This window comes from Mytilus edulis, chromosome 2, assembly GCF_963676685.1.
Source record: "Mytilus edulis chromosome 2, xbMytEdul2.2, whole genome shotgun sequence".
NCBI lineage: Eukaryota > Metazoa > Mollusca > Bivalvia > Mytilida > Mytilidae > Mytilus > Mytilus edulis.
This window is the reverse complement of record NC_092345.1, coordinates 42,143,539-42,163,719: the sequence shown is the minus strand read 5'-3', so window position 1 is coordinate 42,163,719 and position 20,181 is coordinate 42,143,539. Positions and strand designations below refer to the sequence as shown.

The 20,181-nt window shown below is 32.1% G+C and overlaps 2 protein-coding genes across 2 annotated transcripts in view; one reads left to right on the top strand and one right to left on the bottom strand.

Moving 5' to 3' along the window:
• LOC139510191 (electrogenic aspartate/glutamate antiporter SLC25A13, mitochondrial-like) overlaps positions 1-9,301 on the top strand; it is a 32,509-nt gene extending 23,208 nt beyond the window's left edge. The window contains exons 16-18 of the mRNA XM_071296642.1: positions 103-261; positions 3,093-3,183; positions 6,592-9,301. Coding sequence (XP_071152743.1) covers positions 103-261; positions 3,093-3,183; positions 6,592-6,751 — 410 coding nt within the window. The 3' untranslated portion in view covers positions 6,752-9,301. The remainder of the gene's footprint in view (positions 1-102; positions 262-3,092; positions 3,184-6,591) is intronic.
• A 6,184-nt stretch (positions 9,302-15,485) lies between these two features.
• Positions 15,486-19,926, bottom strand: LOC139510565 (homeobox protein rough-like). Its single transcript, XM_071297126.1, has 3 exons — positions 19,513-19,926; positions 16,882-17,116; positions 15,486-15,811 (listed from the first exon to the last, which is right to left on the bottom strand). Exons 1-3 carry the CDS (start codon positions 19,739-19,741, stop codon positions 15,682-15,684), a joined length of 594 nt encoding a protein of 197 aa, XP_071153227.1. The 5' UTR covers positions 19,742-19,926; the 3' UTR covers positions 15,486-15,681.
• Positions 19,927-20,181: the final 255 nt, after the last annotated feature.

Below are 20,181 nucleotides of genomic sequence, written 5' to 3'. Positions count from 1 at the left end.
AGATACATTTTTGTTTGTACTGACAATTCATTAAAAGAAATTTCAATAGGGTAAATAAGCTAATTGATGTGTTTTCATGGCAAAATATCTTTTATAATTCAGGTATGCCAGCAGCAGCTATTCCAACACCAGCTGATGTTATTAAAACCAGGTTACAGGTAGCATCTAGAAAAGGTCAAACAACATACAGAGGCTTAATGCACTGTGCTCAAACTATACTTAGGGAGGAAGGATTCTCAGCTTTCTGGAAAGGAACACCAGGTATATACAATATCACTTTTGTCTTGTATGCATAAGTTCTGAAAATCGAAGACATAATTTTCATTCTCAGACAAGATAGAGATAATATAAACGCTTGTTCAAGCTTAAGGATAGTTTTAACTGTAATCATTATTAAAACTTTAAAAAGATGACAACATCCTGGATTACTGCTTGGAAATGCTTTATATTGGTCAACATGTATTGTTTCACCACTGATGGCAATGTCTTCAGGAATTCAATGCTGAAGTATATAAAATGAGGCTTTTATGGGGTTATAAAAAGGTTAACAATGTTATAATCAGTACATCTAAATTCTAATTAGGTTCTATAGCCCCATCAATGCCAATCACTTTTAAAATCAATAGGGGGCTCCACATTAGTTCAGAATTTTGAGGAAAAATGACATCCCTTTTTATACGACCGCAAAATTTGAAAAATTTTTCGTCGTATATTGCTATCACGTTGGCGTCGGCGTCGTCGTCGTCGTCGTCGTCGTCGTCGTCGTCGTCCGGCGTCCGAATACTTTTAGTTTTCGCACTCTAACTTTAGTAAAAGTGAATGGAAATCTATGAAATTTTAACACAAGGTTTATGACCACAAAAGGAAGGTTGGTATTGATTTTGGGAGTTTTGGTCCCAACATTTTAGGATAAGCATTTTTCTTGGTTTTCGCACCATAACGTTAGTATAAGTAAATAGAAATCTATGAAATTTAAACACAAGGTTTATGACCATAAAAGGAAGGTTGGTATTGATTTTGGGAGTTTTGGTCCCAACAGAATAAGGGGCCCAAAGGGTCCAAAATTAAACTTTGTTTGATTTCATCAAAATTGAATAATTGGGGTTCTTTGATATGCCGAATCTAACTGTCATGACTGTGTATGTAGATTCTTAACTTTTGGTCCCGTTTTCAAATTGGTCTACATTAAGGTCCAAAGGGTCCAAAATTAAACTTAGTTTGATTTTGACAAAAAATGAATCAGTTAGGTTCTTTGATATGCTGAATCTAAAAATGTACTTAGATTCTTGATTATTGGCCCAGTTTTCAAGTTGGTCCAAATCGGGGTCCAAAATTAAACTTTGTTTGATTTCATCAAAAATTGAATAAATGGGGTTCTTTGATATACCTATGTAGATTCTTCATTTTTGGTCCTGTTTTCAAATTGGTCTACACTAAAGTCCAAAGGGTCCAAAATTAAACTTAGTCTGATTTCAACAAAAATTGAAATCTTGGGGTTCTTTGATATGCTGAATCCAAAAATGTACTTAGATTTTTTATTATGGGCCCAGTTTTCAAGTTGGTCCAAATCAGGATCTAAAATTATTATATTAAGTGTTGTGCAATAGCAAGTCTTTTCAATTGCACAGTATTGCGCAATGGCAAGAAATATCTAATTGCACAATATTGTGAAATAGCAAATTTTTTTTTAATTAGAGTTATCTTTCTTTGTCCAGAATAGTAAGCAAGAAATATCCAATTGCAAAATATTGTGCAATAGCAAGATTTTTTTTTAATTGGAGTTATCTTTCTTTGTCCAGAATCAACTTAAATCTTTGTTATATACAATATACAATGTATATTCACTTTTTACTACCAACTGATAAATTATAATAAATAACATTCAGTGATAACAAGCAGTTTTTTTTACATCTTAATATTTTATGATGTATTTAAATGAGTAGTTATTGTTGCAAACTCCATTAGAAATTTTAATTGAGATTAGTTTTGGAATAAGGGAAAGGGGGATGTGATTAAAAAAATTGGGTTCAATTTTTCTCATTTGAAATTTCATAAATAAAAAAGAAAATTTCTTCAAACATTTTTATGCCCCACCTACAATAGTAGAGGGGCATTATGTTTTCTGGTCTGTGCGTCCGTCCGTCTGTCCGTTCGTTCGTCCGTCCGTTCGTCCGTCTGTCTGTCCCGCTTCAGGTTAAAGTTTTTGGTCAAGGTAGTTTTTGATGAAGTTTAAGTCCAATCGACTTCAAACTTAGTACACATGTCCCCTATGATATGATCTTTCTAATTTTAATGCCAAATTAGAGTTTTTACCCCAATTTCACGGTCCACTGAACATGGAAAATGATAGTGCGAGTGGGGCATTCGTGTACTGAGGACACATTCTTGTTTTGAGAGGATTAATATTCAACAGCATAGTGAATTGCTCTAAGAGAAAACAAAAAATTTTAAGTTCATTAGAACACATTCATTCTGTGTCAGAAACCTATGCTGTGTCAACTATTTAATCACAATCCAAATTTAGAGCTGAATCAAGCTTGAATGTTGTGTCCATACTTGCCCCAACCGTTCAGGGTTCAACCTCTGCGGTCGTATAAAGCTACGCCCTGCGGAGCATCTGGTTTAAACTGACATGGAAAAGTGGTGAAACTTTGAAGAGAAGTCCTGAATTTTGGCCTAGGAAAATAAGTTTGAGAACAATTTTATATTTTCATATAATAAGGGAAATTTTTATCTAAGATCACCAAATTTTTTTTTTCTTCAATGGGCTTGAAATTTATGGTAAGTATGTATAATAGTCTTAGCTTCACCAGTATACAGGGTTCCACTTAAAGGTCGTCTGTTGAAGGCTTTTCTATGAATGTTACTGTCAAGTTTGGAGAGCCAGAGTATTCAACAATGTATTATTTAGGTATTTCGGACTCCAAATGTAAGAAGATAACTTGATGCTTCATCGTAACTCATAGATCTCTCTGGTTGGATGTGGGGATGTCATATACACTGTAGTGCTACACACCTGAGACATCTCTCTTTAACCACACATGAAAATAAAGATTAAGTGATATATTGGTATCAATGTTATTCTATTTCAGCTCGAGTGTTACGGTCGTCGCCTCAATTTGGTGTGACATTGCTAACATATGAATTATTACAGAGAACATTTAGAATTGATTTTGGAGGAAGGTATGAATTTTGTAAATTTATTAGATTAAGGCATAATTTCTCAAAAGTTTTTGGGGAAAGATTGCATGTAATGCAATCAAAACCCTATGTTACTGACTTGATATCTTAATCTTCCAAGGCTTTTCACTACCTTTTTGATACACAAAATAAAGTGCATTGATCATGACATTCTATACATCCTATCCATGAACATTTCAAGAAATTTATCAATGTGATATTATCAGATTATTAGATGACATTTTTCATATCGCATGTATTATCAGCCCTAGGTTCAATATCAGCCCAAGAGCCGCATGGCTTGAGGGGTGATATTGACCGAGGGCTGATAATACATGCGATATGAAAAATGACATGTTATGATCTTTTTATCATATGCTTTAACAATGGAGAAAAAATACAGATTCATACATTGATCCTTTTATGTGGTTCCCAAATAGAAGTTCAAAGAGTGAAAAGTTCACGGACGTCCAGCCCCAAATTTAGTAGATTCGATATGAAATCTTTCTTCATATGCCTCAACAGAGAAGAATAGATTTTAATATGGACAAATTGACAAAAAATGATTCAACAATATAAATAATGAACACTGGATGGAAAAAAAACCTTTTTAAAGGTAACTTACTATTTTTTTTAAATAGTGTTTGAAAATAATAAAAAATGCATTTATTTAATAATTTGGTTTAATGTGTTTTTTTGTGTGTGTTTTTTATATACTATTTTGCACAATATACATTCCAGTATCAAAATAATTGTTTTGTACACTACTTTGTAAGTTTTTTTTTACTGAAAACCGTAGCATTGAGGTGTATTTTCCGGAATTTACCGAGTATCACCGGAATGCCATGTGATAATGTTATGGAAAGGCATGTGATAACAATCGAAACATGTGATAAACTTTTCATATCAGCCTGCTAAGCACAAATTCGACAAATATGGAATTTACATTAATTTAATGCTATTATCATACAGTAAAGATTATGTTATTTAGTCTAAGTATATGATAAACACTGATATTCAAGTACCAAAAAGATGTAACACTTGTCAACAAAATTACATAGCTTTTACAAGGTGTATGAATCTATTATATGTTCTTAAAAATATAAATGATGTCATTGTTGAAGACTTCTTAAAAAATCTCCCATTATCCAGAAATGCAGTTGAATCAACTACAACCAATGCTTTATTGGCAATGCAATATTTAATTTTACTTCCCACTGATAAATTAACGCAATTTTTACCTTTTAGTGCTTACAAGCACTTGATTATATACCTCTAGGTGACATACTGTTACATAATATGAGGCAGGCATTAACTGTTAATGGGTACGAAGTCTGTATGAATCATTTTTTTTCTTCAAACATGATAAAAACGGAAATACTGTAACGTTTCAGATTTTGGTTCCGTTGTTAGGGATTTAGTTGGGACGTTATTTAAGTTATGACGTCATATTCAAAATATTTTTATTTTTTTCCTACCGTAATAGGGGACTTGGTCCCCATATTATGATATACCATCTGTCCATCTATCAGTCTGTCTGTCCTGATAGTTGACCCTCAATGAACATCCCATGGACCTTTTTGAATTTTTACATAATGTACAGGGATCTCCATGGCCTGTTTAACGATGGAGCCCCGCCATCGTTCAAATGTCTTGCGCCATCGTCAAATGACTCGCGCCATCGTTAAATTGTCTTGCGCCATCGTTAAATTGTCTTCCGCCATCGTTCAAAACTTCATCGTTTTTTGTAGCCCGACGCCATTTTTTTTATCAATTATAATCAAATGCATGTAATTGCATAACCCTTAGGCTTTTTATGTTATAATCCAATACAGTTCTAACGCCTGAGGGATATCCGGATTAAGATCGCTAATTACTTGTACCTGAGCTTGTACAGGTAGATCAACAAACCAAACAGGAGAATACTATCTGAGGATAGACGATCCATTTGTCGAAGTAATCAACTAAGTTTCAGCAAATGATTATGATCATTTAGATTAAATAAATAAATTAATAAATTAATCCAGTTACAAAGAAAACAGTTTAACAAGTCGAACACGTGCTTTATTTTGACTTACGCAATCAGCATCCCCCTTTTTTAAGAAGTACAAAATAGGACGCAAAACAGTAAATATTATTTCATCGTAAATAAATCGAGTACTGCTGTAACGATAATTTAGAATTACTTTAAAAGTTTAAAAGTAAAAACTTAAATATTTCCTGTAAAGAAATATCGTATCTAAATTCCGAATTCATTTCGTATATTACAATCAAATTGATACATTCGCGTTTCCGGTTTCTATTCAGACTCGAAAGATGCATGTTGCAGAGCATCAATTTTTCCAGATAGTCATTAAAAACCTTTTCATTTGTCGACGTTTGCTTTACAAATCTCTTTAACCTTTTACATAACCCGTACGAATTGTTTTGTTGTTGCTGCAAATCAGCCATACCGGTAATGGGCTCTGAATTTGACAGTGTCCACGAAAAATAAGCTCCACATTAGATGATTTTTAACCCCCATAACAATTACCAAAAATAAAAGAAATCTGCATGGGGACCTTCATGACAGCTTTTGGTCATTCTCGACTAAGGGGGGGGGGGGCCATGATGACTTGGCATTTGAATGGTTAAAAACGGCAATAAATGAAAATATTGATACTTCTAATTCTATAATGAAAATTCAAATAAATATAATTTAAATAAGCAATGAATTAGCATTTTCACCATTCCTTGTATGGAGGGATAAAATACTTCCGATCGCGCTACACTGTACAGCGTAGACAAGGTTTGTAATAGTGAAAGTTCCTCCATGGTTCAATTTTCATCCATGGAGATCCCTGATGTATGGTTATATGAAGAGAAACTCCTTTTAATTTTTGGTGATTTTGAGATTGATTGTTTCTGTAGTCCAACTGTTTGTAGTATGTATTTAGAATTTGTTTGTGTTAGAGAGAAAAAATATGATTGTGAAAAAGATTAGAAAAAATATCAAATTCACATGTTTTACTATATGAACAATTCAAGCTTATATGATAAAATTGAAAATGGAAACGGGGAATATGTCAAAAAGACAACCTGATCAAAGAGCTAACAACAGCTGAAGGTCACCAATGGGTCTTCAACGCAGCAAGAATATCCTGCATTTGAAGGAGGTCGCCAGTTGGTCCCTAAATAAAGTTGTGTACTAGTTCTCAGTGAAAATGGATGCCACACTAAACTCCTAAACATATAAATGAGTCTTCAAGTTATATTAGTTTGTTTTGTTGGTGTTTAAAGCCACTTTCAATGCATATTATATTATATATTCATATAAATGTTATCTCAATTAAAAAAAAAATTAGTTTGTGATAATTTGATTACTTTAGTTTCTCAGCATATTTGATGTACATTATATGTGCTTCTTTGCAGGAGACCTGAAGGATCTGAAGCTAGTGCAACGAAAATTGAAGAACAATTATCTCGAAATCCAGATCATATAGGTGGTTATAGACTTGCAAAGGCAACTTTTGCAGGCATGGAGGCAAAGTTTGGACTTATGTTGCCAAAGTTTAACAAGAGTGTGGGTTAATATTCCTTAAACCTAGTTTTGTTATAAAGAATTTTTAAATTATAGACAGTTGGCGATTTGTTATATATTTATTGTTTTGTTTTTTTAAACTGGACAATACTTTTATCTGTGTTAATGGCTGTGCCAACATCATGATGAATTCAGGCATAATTGTTCACATTTGTAAGAAATGGTTGTTATAGTAAAAGACCAAATAGTCAGCTATGGTGAAAAAATAAAGAGGTGTTTTTAACTTTGGATTTATAAAGTTGATTTTAGCTGGCCAACAGGAATTTGAACAAATACCATCACTTAAAAAGTGCCTGTTGAACATTAACTGATTTGAAATCTATGTTTTTAAACCACCCTGGACAGTTTTGTAGGTTGTTTAGAATGACCCTTTAGACATTTTTATTGTAGTTAGATTCAAAGGTACAAAAGAGTTAAACAAGAGATTTTACGTCTTTGATGTATAAGAATCTAGAATTTTTAAAATACTCAAGATCTCAAATTAAGGATTTTTTTAAATGATATGGTGAACCTGTTGACAATAAATAGGGATAAACTGCAGCAAGTCATTTAGATCCTAAATAATTATACTTAGAATGGTTTTGATTATAGTTAGCAAATTGATAATACCTCATGTAAAAAACTAATCTTTCATGCAAAACAATAATTTGACCTCATTTAGGTATGTATGCACGCAACCTTTAGTTTGACCCTAAGTTGGAAGGATTTTTATACCGCAAACATTGAAAATTCATTCTGTGTCCTACACTGTGTGAACTTATTTAATCACAATCCAAATTTAGAGCTGAATTCAGCTTGAATGTTGTGTCCATACTTGCCCCAATCGTTCAGGGTTCAACCTCTGCGGTCGTATAAAGCTGCGCCCTGCAGAGCATCTGGTTACACATGTGCTTAGCATGTCTAGTGATTGAAACAAATATCAGCTGTGAAAGTAAAACTAGGGAAGGAAGCAGCTGGAAAACCAATATCTTTGATTGATTCAACCCCAAAAAATAAGTCTTATTCAGGTTATAAGTAAATGGTTTAATTTTTGTATATTTGAAATCAGAATAAAAGGGACTGAGAAAGTAACAACTTTTTGAATTTACAGTTTAATTTCAGAGTTTGTTGAGTTTTATTAATGTGTTTACCTGTCTATAAGTATTTTATGTTACCTGCCTAATTCTATTTATAATTATTAAATGGTCATAGGCTAGATCATAGATTAAATCAAAGGTACTGTGTCTCAAGCAATCGGAGAACTATTTTTCAGACTTGTTGCCAAAGCCTCAGGTTTATTTATTCAAGTTTTAATATTTTTTCAGTTTCCTTAACTTCTTTGCTTTTACCGTTATCATAAGAAATGGTGGTCTGAAGGTCTGTAGAAAAGTCCGTCCATAATGCCATCTCTTACATGTATATCTAACCAGTGTTGTCATGCAGGATTAATTATAGTGCATTTGGTACAAGGATTTTTGTTGTCAACAAATTTAGTCCCTAGTTTGGACTCTGTATAACTTGCATATTTTATCAAACACTTTCCAGATTATTCTTTTATGCATGAAATATTATTAAAGAAAGGAGAAGAAATTACATGTGAACAAAATTTCTGTGATGAATTTTTATGAAAAGTAGGGATTTAGCCCAGTTAAAAAGATAAAAAAAAATTAGTATGTCTGAAGATAACAACCTGAATTATAGACCCCCTTAAGATAGAATTTGAGTTAGAGCTGGTATACTTTTCTATAATATGTCTATTATTTGTCCTAAAAGTGGTACACTAAGCTGTAAGAATTTTTTTTTTGAGAAAGAGCAGGTGCAATTTTTTTAATTGATTTTTTTTTGTCCAAAAGAAATGCCATTTTTTCTTCAAATTTAATTTAATTTTATTTTATCCTTAAAAAAGAGGTTAAACATAGAGAAATTTATTCATGAAATAATTGTTAAATTTAGGGTATTACAGATGTCAGTTTATTAAGTTTATCAATGAAATTTGTTTTTGTTTTGATTTTTGCCTTATTATTTATACCTCCACTTATTTAGTACGGGCTTGTACTTACAGTATTATGGGCTATATTGCAATTCATCTATTTTTTTGTCGCAGTTTTCCAGAATTATTGTATATTTGGTAAGCAGGTTAACAGTGATGACTTGTTACTTTTGTAAACTTGTTGTATCTGTCATTAGACTTACTTCCTGTTCCCCAATACTTTGAATTTTTCGATGTTGAATAAAAACAAATATTTTTACCATGTTAGAAGTTTGACAGTGATGAGCTGTAAAGTGTGATCAGTTTTCTGATGTGTCAGTCAACTACTTCCTGTTTTCCGATACATTTATTACCAGTAATGCAAATTGTGTGCAAGTTCTTGTTTTGTTTTAAAGAATTCTTTTTTGATATTTTTTGTTGTTATTATCTTTTTGTCATATCACATACTACAACAACGTGTGCAAGTTCTTGTTTTATTTTAAAGAATTCTTTATCAATTGTTTTGTTGTTTTTATCTTTTTTGTCAAAACACATACTAATGGTTTCTTAATAAAAACACAAACCTAATTAAATCACTTAGTTCTAGTATTTTTAAACAAGAAAACATCTAGAATATTGCTTGATTTCTTTTCATTTATATAGTACAAAATCACTATTTTTCATGGGATACCTATTTACATGTATTATATGGGTAAGCATGAACCACAAATTCAAATGTTCAACAATCTATGAAATTTTTTTTAGGGTTGTATGCAGACTTTGGCAAAACAACGAAATCAAATATCCAGGGATAATACAATATCCCTCAATCCACCAAAACAAATATCCAGGAATAATACAAATATCCCTCAATCCACCAAAACAAATATCCAGGAATAATACAAATATCCCTCAATCCCCCAAAACAAATATCCAGGAATAAAACAAATATCCCTCAATCCCCCAAAACAAATATCCAGGAATAATACAAATATCCCTCAATCCCCCAAAACAAATATCCAGGAATAATACAAATATCCCTCAATCCACCAAAACAAATATTCAGGAATAGTACAAATATCCCTAAATCCACCAAAGCAAATATCCAGGAATAATACAAATATCCCTCAATCCACCAAAACAAATATCCAGGAATAATACAAATATCCCTCAATCCACCAAAACAAATATCCAGGAATAATACAAATATCCCTCAATCCCCTAAAACAAATATCTAGGAATAATACAAATATCCCTCAATCCCCCAAAACAAATATCCAGGAATAATACAAATATCCCTCAATCCACCAAAACAATTATCTAGGAATAATAGAAATATCCCTCAATCCACCAAAACAAATATCCAGGAATAATACAAATATCCCTCAATCCACCAAAACAAATATCCAGGAATAATACAAATATCCCTCAATCCACCAAAACAATTATCCAGGTATAATACAAATATCCCTCAATCCACCAAAACAAATATCCAGGAATAATACAAATATCCCTCAATCCACCAAAACAATTATCTAGGAATAATACAAATATCCCTCAATCCACCAAAACAAATATCCAGGAATAATACAAATATCCCTCAATCCACCAAAACAAATATCCAGGAATAATACAAATATCCCTCAATCCACCAAAACAATTATCCAGGTATAATACAAATATCCCTCAATCCACCAAAACAAATATCCAGGAATAATACAAATATCCCTCAATCCACCAAAACAATTATCTAGGAATAATACAAATATCCCTCAATCCACCAAAACAAATATCCAGGAATAATACAAATATCCCTCAATCCACCAAAACAAATATCCAGGAATAATACAAATATCCCTCAATCCACCAAAACAATTATCCAGGTATAATACAAATATCCCTCAATCCACCAAAACAAATATCCAGGAATAATACAAATATCCCTCAATCCACCAAAGAAAATATCCCGGAATAATACAAATATCCCTCAATCCCCCAAGACAAATATCCAGGAATAATACAAATATCCCTCAATCCACCAAAACAAATATCCAGGAATAATACAAATATCCCTCAATCCACCAAAACAAATATCCAGGAATAATACAAATATCCCTCAATCCACCAAAACATATATAATCCACAGTACTTCGCCCTTATTAAGAATACATACATGTACTTAAAGTTAAACCATCCCTTACCATTATGATGCTTGTGATCAAATTAATTATGTTGACTTTTTGACATAAGTTGATTTCCAGATTTTTATTTGTTGTTTCTGTTGAATCAGTGATATATAGGCCTTAATTTCTCAACGTAAAACTTTCCAGTCTATTTAATGAGGTGTTATTTGCTATATTGTTGAATATAATAAAAAGATAGCAAAAAACATTTCAAACAGCAAAAGGATTTACAAAAAAGCCAAGTGATAGAAATTGCCAGATGACTTGACTATTTTTTACTGATCTTGTCTGAAAGGTCGTGGTGAGCTTTGCCATCCATCAGGGTCTGTCTGAAAATTGGCAAATCTTGTTATTCAAGGACAGTAATTTCATCTTCTCAGGTCAATTGCCAAAAATACAAAAATTTTGATGAAATTTTCCTTAAGGTGTAACACCACTAATTCAGGCCCGGCCAGAAAGCACATACCAGAAAGTAGTACATATTTAACACAAAATAGTTCCTACCCATGAGTGTAACTTTCAAAATATGTAGAATATTTAGGTATTTTTGGTATCAAATGAAAGCTGAAGGACTGGTGATCATTGTAAAACACTTTTGAACTTTTGATTTTGAATATTAAAAAAAATGCACCAAATTTTAAAAAGAGGGTACATTTTGTCTGTCAGATCTGAAGTACCTGTTTTGGTACATCCAAAGTTCCGGGAACCAGTTCTTTCTTATATGCAATTAAAGGTATGTTGATTTTTTCAGTACAAGACACCATAAAGTGTTGCTTTGAAATGCAATGATTGCCACTTTATTTGAACTTAAAACAAAAGAGGTGTGCCTACTTGAAACGGAGGAATTTAACATAGAAAGCAATGGGACCATGAATTAGTGGTGTACTTCCTTTAAAGGCAATATCTCCTATAAGGAATCATTTCATGAATTTTAGGAAATATAATTATACAGGTTATTATTTCAAAATTTTAGCCCCTGTCCAATTTTATCTAATATGGTTTCACCCATCAGGTAAGATTGCTACATGGTTTGATCCAGGAACACTTGTGCTATTGAATTTAAATATTGCATACTTTTTAGGTGAGCAAATTTTAACAATATCAAAGAAAAAGGGTTTGTAAAGATCTATTATCTAGCCCCTGAAGTTGCATATATGTACATTCTCTGTACCGTTAAAAGTTATCAATTTGTGTTTCATTGAATACAGACCTGCCAATGGAATGAACAGGTTACAGAGTAAAATTGAGAATGGAAATGGGGAATGTGTCAAAGAGACAACAATCCGACCATAGAACAGACAACAGCAGAAGGTTACCAACAGGTCTTCAATGCAGTGAGAAATTCCTGCACCCAGAGGCTCACATGTGTTATATGTTGTATTGCCAGATATTGAATTAAGTCATTCAACTTATAATTTTAATTGCAACCATAAATTTTGTTAGTGTAACAAACTTTGTTTTTTGCATAGACTTAACAGGTTTTAACCACCTTATTTTAACATCATATTTAATCAAATATAATAAGAATCCCCTGCCCTCAGATCTAATGACATGTTTATGTTTTTGATTGTGTTCAGATAGAATTTCTGTTTGGGAAAACATGATTTATTTATTAGTTCACAGTTGTAATTGACTTTTACCTAACTTTCAATAACTGTGAATTCTTAAGTTAGTAGCTTTTGCTGATTGTCTTCTTGTTGGTTTTTGTTAAGGCTTTCTAACAATCTGATGAGTTGATTGGAGATGTGAGATTTTGCCATCTCTCTGCATCTGTCGTCTATCAATCCATTGTCACTCAGTCAACTTTTCTTTTATAATCTTCCATGAAAATGCTTGATGGATTGAAACCAAAGTTTGTCTGCTTTATTAGAAGGATGTCATTTATAAAGAATGTTCTTTGCTGTTGTTTGTTAGGTTAAAAGTGTAAATTGCAGCAACAATCAACTTGATAATTTGTTTGAAAATTTGAGAAAAATCAAACTCCTTATTTTGGAGTTATTAGGGCCCACTCCAATTGGCAGTTGCCCTATAGTGATCAGTCTGTCTGTCTGTAACAATTATTTGATAATTTCATACTTTATACTTGATATGTATATTAACCAACACCAGAAGGTGTGTCATAATGTTTGTTCAACTTCATAGGTTGAAGGTCAAGGTAAAAAACTGGTTTCAGTTGACAACCCCATGTCCTAAAGTAAAAATCATGTCTGCTCTTTATCTTGAGAACCATTATGATTTCAAAGTTTAAACTTTCATGTACATTAACCAACACCAGCGGGTTTGTCAAAATGTATGTACAACTAGCTAGGTCAAAGGTCAAGGTCAAAAACTTTGGTTTCAGTTGACAACCCCATGTTTTATGGTATAGATTGTGTCCTATCTATATTTTGAGAACTGTTATGATTTCAAAGTTTTTACCTGACATGTATATTAACCAACACCAGAGGTTGTGTCGAAAGTCAAGGTCAAATAGTTTGGTTTCAGTTGACAACCCCATGTCCGAGTGTAAAGATATATTTTTTTTACCACAAATTATTCACAGAGGGGCCCACAGAGATGATGTCTAGTACCACTGAAATATGTTTGTTTGTCAAATTTTTTGCATTTGTTTATGTTACCTTGAAAACTATACGAACTAGGTTAAAAGCATAAATTGTAAAAGGATCAGCTTGATAAAATGCATATACTCTGAAAATTGGAAAGAAAAACCCAACTGCTTATTTTGGAGTTATTGCCCCTCAGGCCCTGAAATATTTAGTTAGTTCCATTTTGAGTAGTTGTTCACTGTAACCTTGAAAACTGTAGGAGCAAGGTTAAAAGTGTTAATTGAAAAAGGGTCAGCCCGATGAAAAGCATATACTTTGAAAATTGGAGAGAGAAAAAAACAACTACTAATTTTGGAGTTATTGTCCCTGAAATATCTAGTTGGTCCAATTTTTTAGCAGTTATTCACTGTTACCTTTAAAAATGTAGGAGCAAGGTTAAAAAAACGTGAATTACAAAAGTGACAGATGTATCTACCCTGAAAATTTTAGACTTGTTTCCCCTGGAATGTTTTTTTTTTGCAGTTTTTGAATGTAATGAAAACTATTGAGAGCTAGGTAACAAGTGTTAATTGCAAAACTGATCAGCACAACTATATCAAATAAACCTGAAAAATTCTGAAAAATCTGTCATCGATCTTGGTACTTTCTAGTGTTGTGCTGTTTCACCGGTATTACCAATTTATGTATCGTTGGCAGATGTGCCTCTGTGTACTGGCAGATGTGCCTCTGTGTACTGTTTTTTCTTATGTTTTGCTGTTTCACCTTTGTCCCAATTTATGTAGAGCTCACAGATGTGTTCTTTGTACTGTGTTCTGATGTTTCGCTGTTTCAACATTGTCCCCATTTATGTAGCGCTCACAGACGTGCCTCTTGATACTGTTTGTTCTTATATTTTGCTGTTTCACCATTATCCCAAGTTTAATCAGACTAGATTATGTATGTGCCAGTCTAAAGTCCTGTGCCTGTATTTAGTGGTTTGTGGTTATTTTTCTCTGTTTCAATGTTATACATTTGGTCATGTGCGGCCAAGTATAGCTTACTATACTGAATGGATTTTACAAACTGTTGAAGGCCAAACGAGCATGGCTTATAGCTGCCCACAATCCACATCATTCGGTCTGGTGGATAATTGGCTATTATTCCTAAGCTCATAATTTTAATATTTGAAGTATTGAGAAAAATTTATCTGGAAAAGCTGTTGGTAAATAAATGATTGCTGTGTTTTTAAAACCTATGCCACCTAATGAAATAGATTCTTGTTATTAAAATAAAACCGTTAATGTAATTTATTGATAACTTCAGGTGATTCCAGTTTTTAATGAAAATTCATGAATATTAACGTAATATTTTGACTTAAATCCCTGAATTAGCTGTGTAGTATTTTTTTTTTTTATGTATCCTTCCTTTATCAATTGCAGAGCTGCTCAGACCAATGTCAAGTTATCATCACTATCACCATTCGTTATTTCAGTGTGGTTACTTCTTGACAGTTAATGTCTTTAAATTTTATTTTTAATATTAAAATTATTTTAAAACAAATAACATTGTACATGCAAGCACACTTCACTAACAGAAGTATTGTCAGATATTTTATCCTCACTCATTAAATTCAGAAAGTAATGACTTTGTGGAAAATAGTTCATAATGGGTTTGATTTAAAGTTAAGGTGGTACCCAACACTTTAACTATAATTAATTTGGCTCGTTTAATTTTCTTAAAATTTTGACAAAGTATTTACTTTGACCCTTTGACAAATATATAAAAATTTCAAAAAAATTGAACCAACTGTTTAATCAGAAAAATTACACTGGTTAATATATAGTAGTTTGACAAAAACTTATTTGGATCATTGAGAAGCTTAATATTCCCTTAACAACACAACGTCATTAAAACGTTCTGTTGATTTTACAGAGTTGTCTCCCTGTAGTGTTATGTACCACCTTAAGTTAATATTTTATAAAAACGGTAATACATTGCAATTTTACAATGTTTGTCATCGCCTTTGATATTTCTTCTTGGACACCAATGCTGACTTCAAAACTCGAAGCCGGACAATAGCCTCTTTAATATCCCAAAAGTGTTTATTTCTCAGGCGATCGCATGTGAAAGCGGTAGACAATAATAATAATGATAAGAAACAAAAATAATCGTCGGGGTTTCTGACCATTTTGTCTTGTTTAAAACTCATTTTGTTGTCACAAAAAAATAATCGTTGACAAGTTGTCTTCCCTTCGGTTTCTTTGATCACACTTTGTGTTGTTCATCTGTGAGGATTCTGTTAAACGCTGCGGCTGTATATGACCACATATATGGATTATACAGTGAATACATGTTGTTTGGTTGCGTCTCTTTCGTGTTGGGTAGAGTGGAATTCCTGTAATAAAAAGTCCATTTGTACTACAGAGGGATCTTAATTTAGTGGTATTTTAACACCGGTTTTGGCTTAATAATACAGCAGGTTTGATTGTATTTCGAAAAAGTCAGAACGAAAAATGCATCATTAATTTTCATTAAATTTGCACAGACTAGCTGTAGGAGGATATAAAAGATTAACCGATTCAATTTATTTGCTTTTGATCATTTAAAAAATAACCGAAAGGCTTTGATTCATTTCGGAGGACATTCAAACTTAAAGTCGATGACAAACTGGCAACCATAGCAAAAAACGAAAAGCGATCAAAAGACAAAATATGAATCTTCAAAACACAACATTAAAATATTAAATACTAAACAACAACAATCGGGTTGAGCTCGGAAAATGAATTATTTAGTGAGACGACATCATTTTTAAAGCGGACCTTGAAGTGAAAGGACAAAGCCATCTCCTCTCTATTCTTCCAAACGTATCACTCTAATATTTTTTTTCGAAATCAGATCTAAAGCTTCTGCCAAAGTTTCATATGATTCTATAATCACATTTGCTGTATTTTTCATTATTATACGTTATTTTGATTGGCTACCAGCAATCTCGCGTTATTCTTCATTTCAAAATGAATTGCAGGAATTGTAACATACATGATGAAACATTTTTCCACAATAAAGTGCACAGGTAAATAAAAGAAAAACTTTATAGTAATCGTGTTAACATGATCATAGCGAAAAAATGTTGTTATAAGTATTGAATGCTTCTTTTAGTAATTTCATAGGGTTGTAAAAGCGTTGACCGTGCGTACATTTTCAGAATAAAGTGCTTCCGTGCATCATACAAAATGTACTTCGGTCAACGCCTTTACACCCCAAATGAATTTACAAAAAGAAGCATTCAATTCTTAAAGGAAGTTTTGACATAGTAATTGATAAACTCCAGACTTTATCTGAATGATAACAACCAAATAAATATAATTCCTTTCAACAGTAAAATACGGGAAAATGAAAATAAATATTTTGAAAATTTTATGTTGTCTTTTGATCATAGGTTTAAACACCCATTACTTACTCCCTTACCGTATTTGTTGATCGATATGGGCTTTCTCTATTCTTTTTTCTTTTGCTCTCCGATTTTGGAACCATATTTTGATTTGATTCTCTGATAGGCTTAGCAGTTTCGCGACTTCATATCTTCGAGGCCTGGAAATATATTCCGTCCTATTGTATTCGATTTCAAGTTTTAATGTCTGTTCACTTGTGAATGTTGTTCTTTGTCGCCTCGGTCGACTTTCACGTCGTTTTCTTCGTTGCACTGAAAACAAAAAGGTGAAAAAGAACTGAATGCTTCTATTTATAATTGTATTGGTATATAGCGCGTAGACCGAATCGCCTCTTGTATATAATTTAGTAAGGTTATAAAAGGGTTGATCGCAAGCACATTTTTCAGCTCCAGACAAAATATGCTTCTGTCGAATTTTTATACTCTGAAAAAATAATTTAAAAAAAAGCTTCCACGCTTCATACAAAATGTACCTCGGTCAACGCTTTTATACTCCAATAAGAAAGCAGGTTAGCATTCAATTCCCTAATAAATACTCTACATAGAAATTCAAAACAATTTCGTAATTTTGATTTGCAGAAACATTGAAAATTCTATTTTTATTTTCGAATAAAATTCAACATCGGTAGATCTCAAAGGCAACGTAAAAACTATGTGCATAGAAAAAAAATCTTCAACGCTTGATTTTATGGTTTTAGCATAAAAATGTAATTATAAAAATTGTAATTTTCTAAATTTGATAGGATTTTAAAAGCTATGAGCGTGCGCACATTATATATGCTTATTCACAGATTTCCTTTCAGAATCAAATTGTGAATAAATTTAAAAAAAAATATTCACAAAAAAGGTAAATATAGGAAATAAATTATTTGGCTCGCCTGCATAGCGAGACATATTACTTTTCTGCGGCTTAAATTATTTGCGTAAAGCTTAACATTTCAGAAGGAAGAAGACTTACTATGTCATATCTTGTACGTAGATACCTTATGCTACGAAGTTTCTGTCTATTATATTTTTTTCATGTGAATTTCTCACTTGTTAAGAGTGGTAGGACAGCTATGTTTGGTAAATGGGTTCCTTTGAACGCCTTCATGAAATAAGAAGATGTGGTATAAGTGCCTATGAGACAACTATCCATCGAAGTCACAATTGCAAATTCAATCAGATCCTCTACTCTAGCTTGAGTTTAACTGACGATGATAAATCTATTTTCTCTACCCGGCTTAGTCAGCCCTTGAGATTGAAAATATTTTTAACTTAATTTCAAAATACAAGGCTATATTTCGTGTGAATCAAAGATTGAGATCACAGGAAATGGACGTAGATATATTTTTTGTGTGGGATTAAAAAAAGTAGAATTTAGAATAGCAACGAGGAATGTGTCAAAGAGACAGCAACCCGACCAAGGACGTCGGAGAAAACAACACACATGGTCTTCAGCGAAAATATCGAATCCCAAAGATGGACAAAAAGTTACAATTTTTTAATAAATTATACAAATTAATATGCTTTTTCATTAATATCTATTTACATTTGTATAATGTATATTGTGTGTATATTATTATATAATTGTACTTTATACATATGTTATTATTATTATTTTGAGAACTCTCAGGAAGAACTCTCCGGCGAATAATCTTCAATAATTGAAGGATCGCTAGAAACCTAAAGAAGAAGAAGAAGAAGATAAGTTTGAACTAATTGGAATATCTTCTTGAAATAAAGATTATTTGTTTATTTATATATTAATTTACATCGGATGGTCTCTAAATATAATGTATACTATAAATATGCGATATGATAATGGTTTAACTCATGTTGAAGTCCGTACAGTGTCCCATAGTTGTTTACTCCTATGCCATTTGGTCTTTTGTGGAAAGTTGTCTCATTGACCATCACCAACCATCTTCTTATTTGTATAGTTAGCGACAAGGACGTCACACAAAATCCGAAACATATAAATGAACCAAAATAAAAAATAACCACACAAGACTAATAGGCTAGATGTTCTTGACTTAGGAAAGGCGGGATTTAAAAATATTTAATGATGAAAGTAATCGAGAAAGATGAATGTGTGATGATTAGCTTTTCATTTGATGATGTTGAATTTTTAGTGCCATAAATCCAGCTATAATAGGTGTATTTGCCAAAATATGTAGACAAATGTTAACAGCCCTTTCTATCCAAACATAACATTGTTAATTACTATAGGATACAATGCTCTGTATAACTAGTGCTTTTATTTTATAAATTTTTGAAAATGCCTGTAACATATATATACAAGAGTTTGTTTAAAGCGAGTTTTGAATATGGGTAAGAATGTCCTTCTGATTTAAATTTTGGACGAAACCCAACAAAAAAAAAAAGGAAAACAATATCAAACTTTATCAAAATTTGGAATTCTCTCATTATTGATACTTACAAATAATTATCAACATACCGAAAATAAGGTTATTTGTTAACTCTGCGATATTTGTACAACTCTCATTGGCACTCACACCACATCTTCCTATATCTATTTATCGGTATGGTAAAAAAATGAATTACGAAATGAAATTTCAGCATCTGTTTTATTGTCTTTGTGGTTTTTTTTTTACTCTCTTATTCTAAAAAGTTTCGAAACTTTATGTATGATAGCTAATACTTACTCAGACCCATAAAAACTGATGTGACTGGGGAACCACTGTCCATTATATCCATAAATGAATACGGTTTTCGTACGGCCTCGGGTTGTATTCTGGAAGCATTTAGAGGTAAACAGCCAGGATCGTATTGAGGTGTAACTGGTGACCAATTCATAAAAGCCGAAGAAGGTTCAGCTACTGGCGCAAAACTATTACTTCGGACAATGTTTGGTATGCTAAGCATTTTTTCCATTTTGTTCTTTAACGATGCTTTCCTTAAACGAAACTTAAATCAATGATAACTCCTCTGATGATTTTTTACATACTGTTTATTTCAACTGCAAAATTGTTGTCATTCTCATTATAATTATTCCTGTTTACAGAAAATCCCCCAGGATAATAAAATGCGTGCCCTGTTTTTATAGTGTCTATTCGAAGTAAAAGTGGAGAAAATTGTGAGAATTGTAAAGATGTCTCTCTGCACGAAAATGTTTAAACAAAGTAATTTGTAACTTAATTGGAATACTCGTTTGATAAAATTAAAAGATCCTTAACTTGACATATCCAGAAGCTATTAACTCTATCGTATTTTGGTTAAAAAAAATCTTCACGACAACCAATTAACTCGAATAACAACATAACATTGATACAAGATCGTTTTTGTTTAGGTTAATTATCAAGTGATTATACTTA

Coding starts and splice junctions, on each gene's coding strand:
- LOC139510565 (XM_071297126.1), bottom strand. CDS start 19,741: ATGGAAAAAATGCTTAGCATACCAAACATTGTCCGAAGTAATAGTTTT. Junction 17,117..19,512: donor ATCAGTTTTTATGGGTCTGA/GTAAGTATTAGC, acceptor TTTTGTTTTCAG/TGCAACGAAGAAAACGACGT. Junction 15,812..16,881: donor CATATCGATCAACAAATACG/GTAAGGGAGTAA, acceptor TTTTTATTACAG/GAATTCCACTCTACCCAACA.